The following is a 2,570-nucleotide window of genomic DNA, read 5'->3' on the forward strand; positions in this document are numbered from 1 at the left end:
TTTTGGTATTATATGTCAAAATCACATTCCTTTCCCTGGTGGTATGTTTTTTTTTCCAATTTTTATTCTATATGTTGAATATTAATGCCTTTGATCAAATGTGGCGTTTTATTCTATATCTTTATTATGCTTTTAGAACGCTAGGCATAAACAATGGGCATTCTCAGCAGTGCGGCAAACGCACGTCTCAGGCACAAGTATTTTATACCATCTGTCAACCACACCGTACTTCACGGCCACGGACATGTCCCTTTCCACACAATACATCGTACAAGCACCGTATCTTAAGACTAATAAAAATACAGGCCGGTAGCTATATATACCCGTGCAACTCTTGCATATCCAATCACCAAATCAAAAGCACAGTGCACAACGCCAGCAATAGCAACCTATTGAAAGGCCTGATCGATCATGGCCAGCCCCAAGGCTTTTCTCCTTGCAATCCTCGGCTGCGCCTTCTTATTCAGTGGTGCTCTCGCAGCTCGCGCCCTGAGTGACGACTCAGCCATGGTGGCGAGGCACGAGCAATGGATGGCACAGTACAGCCGTGTCTACAAAGATGCTGCCGAGAAGGCTCGGCGGTTCGAGGTGTTCAACGCCAATGTTAAGTTCATCGAGTCATTCAACGCCGCTGGGAACCGCAAGTTCTGGCTCGGCGTCAACCAGTTTGCTGACCTCACCAACGACGAGTTCAGGGCCACCAAGACTAACAAGGGCTTCAAACATAGCCCGATGAAGGTCCCTACCGGATTTAGGTACGAGAATGTTAGCATTGATGCGCTTCCGGCGACCATCGACTGGAGAACCAAGGGTGCTGTGACTCCCATCAAGGATCAGGGACAGTGTGGTAAGTACATTTAATTAGAAGGATGATACACTTGTGTCAACACTATTTTTCTGCAACTAGTGTTTGATGTACGTTGAAACATAATTAACCAATTGCAGGCTGCTGCTGGGCGTTCTCGGCTGTGGCCGCCACGGAGGGCATTGTGAAAATCAGCACCGGAAAGCTCATCTCGCTCTCGGAGCAAGAGTTGGTGGATTGCGATGTCCATGGAGAGGATCAGGGATGTGAGGGTGGTTTGATGGACGACGCCTTCAAGTTCATCATCAAGAATGGCGGCCTAACCACTGAGTCTGGCTATCCTTACACAGCTGCGGATGGCAAGTGCAAGAGTGGATCGAACAGCGCTGCGACCATCAAGGGCTATGAAGATGTGCCGGCAAACAACGAGGCAGCCCTCATGAAGGCTGTAGCTAACCAGCCTGTCTCGGTGGCCGTGGATGGAGGAGACATGACATTTCAGTTCTACTCCGGTGGTGTGATGACCGGCTCTTGCGGCACAGACTTGGATCATGGAATTGCAGCAATCGGTTATGGAAAGGCAAGTGATGGCACAAACTACTGGCTGATGAAGAACTCTTGGGGCACCACATGGGGCGAGAATGGTTACTTGAGAATGGAGAAGGATATTTCGGACAAGAGGGGCATGTGCGGCCTCGCCATGGAGCCTTCCTACCCCACTAAGTAGGTTTACCTTAGTATTTCTCAAATTCGTACATATATAGACTTATATCGAATAAAGAAGGATGCTTCTCTGTCTCGTCATGTACATATAGTCCGTTCTTATTGTCAGTAAATTGTTATATATACAAATTGATCTACTATTTAAGGATGCTTGTGCATTTCATTGTGCATTTCATGTGAAGACCATGTAAATATGTTGGATCTGTAATGATAAATACACTACATGCTGGTAATTTTCCATTGTTGGTCACCTGTGCTTATGGACAACGTGCCTTGTCAGAATAAGCAACCTAAAAAGCACATTTCTAATTTGCTATAGGCTTTCCTATGCTTTGAAAATCACTATCACTGATGAAACGAACTTAGGTGCTGTTTGGTGGTACGTGAAATGGTAATGCAAATGCAAAGGGAATCAGATTGCGGTGTATCTTATTACATGATGGCAATTACACATTTTATTTTGCTGCACTATGTAACGTCATTCGATACTGAAGGGATCGTGACACACTAAGAGGGGGGTGAATTGGGTGTTTAAAAACTAAGACTCCAAGCATATATAAAAATATATTCCAATTTCTATCTAGATGTGCACTAGGTTTTTCTATATGTTGCTATCTCTAACCAAAAGAGTTTTGCACCATAGGTTCCAATCCTATAAACTACACATGGCAATTTTAGGAAAGGTAAATGCGGAATGTAAAGTGCAAGAAGTAATGCGGAAGATAAATGAGGCAGAGAAGCCAAACTCCTGATACGGCAACACAATGATTTTTACCGAGGTTGAAAGCAAAGCTTTCCACGAGTAAGGGCATATGCTTCCTAGTCGAGTTACTCGTAGGATAGTTGATGAGCCTCCCCACGCGCAAGCGAATTTCTGCCTAAGCCTCTCATACATGCTTCTTGCCCCTCTTCACTTGGTAGAGTTTCGTGAAAATGCCAAGCGCCTCTCCGCCATTTCATTAGCATCGCCGGCTACTCCATTGGAGAGTCTCGCACGACTTACAAACCCCAAATTTACAACTCTTGGTGCGTGGAAGCACCA

General features: G+C 45.4%; 1 protein-coding gene across 1 annotated transcript; it reads left to right on the plus strand.

Moving 5' to 3' along the window:
- The first annotated feature begins 411 nt into the window (after positions 1 to 411).
- On the plus strand, positions 412 to 1,597 carry LOC117862056 (senescence-specific cysteine protease SAG39). Its single transcript, XM_034745570.2, has 2 exons — positions 412 to 847; positions 946 to 1,597. Exons 1-2 carry the CDS (start codon positions 412 to 414, stop codon positions 1,530 to 1,532), a joined length of 1,023 nt encoding a protein of 340 aa, XP_034601461.1. The 3' UTR covers positions 1,533 to 1,597.
- The last annotated feature ends 973 nt before the right edge of the window (positions 1,598 to 2,570 follow it).

This window comes from Setaria viridis, chromosome 6 (assembly GCF_005286985.2).
Source record: "Setaria viridis chromosome 6, Setaria_viridis_v4.0, whole genome shotgun sequence".
Lineage (NCBI taxonomy): Eukaryota > Viridiplantae > Streptophyta > Magnoliopsida > Poales > Poaceae > Setaria > Setaria viridis.

What these genes read in the sequence shown, in the direction of transcription:
- LOC117862056 (XM_034745570.2), top strand. Translation starts at nt 412, where the DNA reads ATGGCCAGCCCCAAGGCTTTTCTCCTTGCAATCCTCGGCTGCGCCTTC. An exon ending in CAAGGATCAGGGACAGTGTG is followed by an intron (nt 848 to 945) that starts GTAAGTACATTT and finishes AACCAATTGCAG; the next exon opens with GCTGCTGCTGGGCGTTCTCG.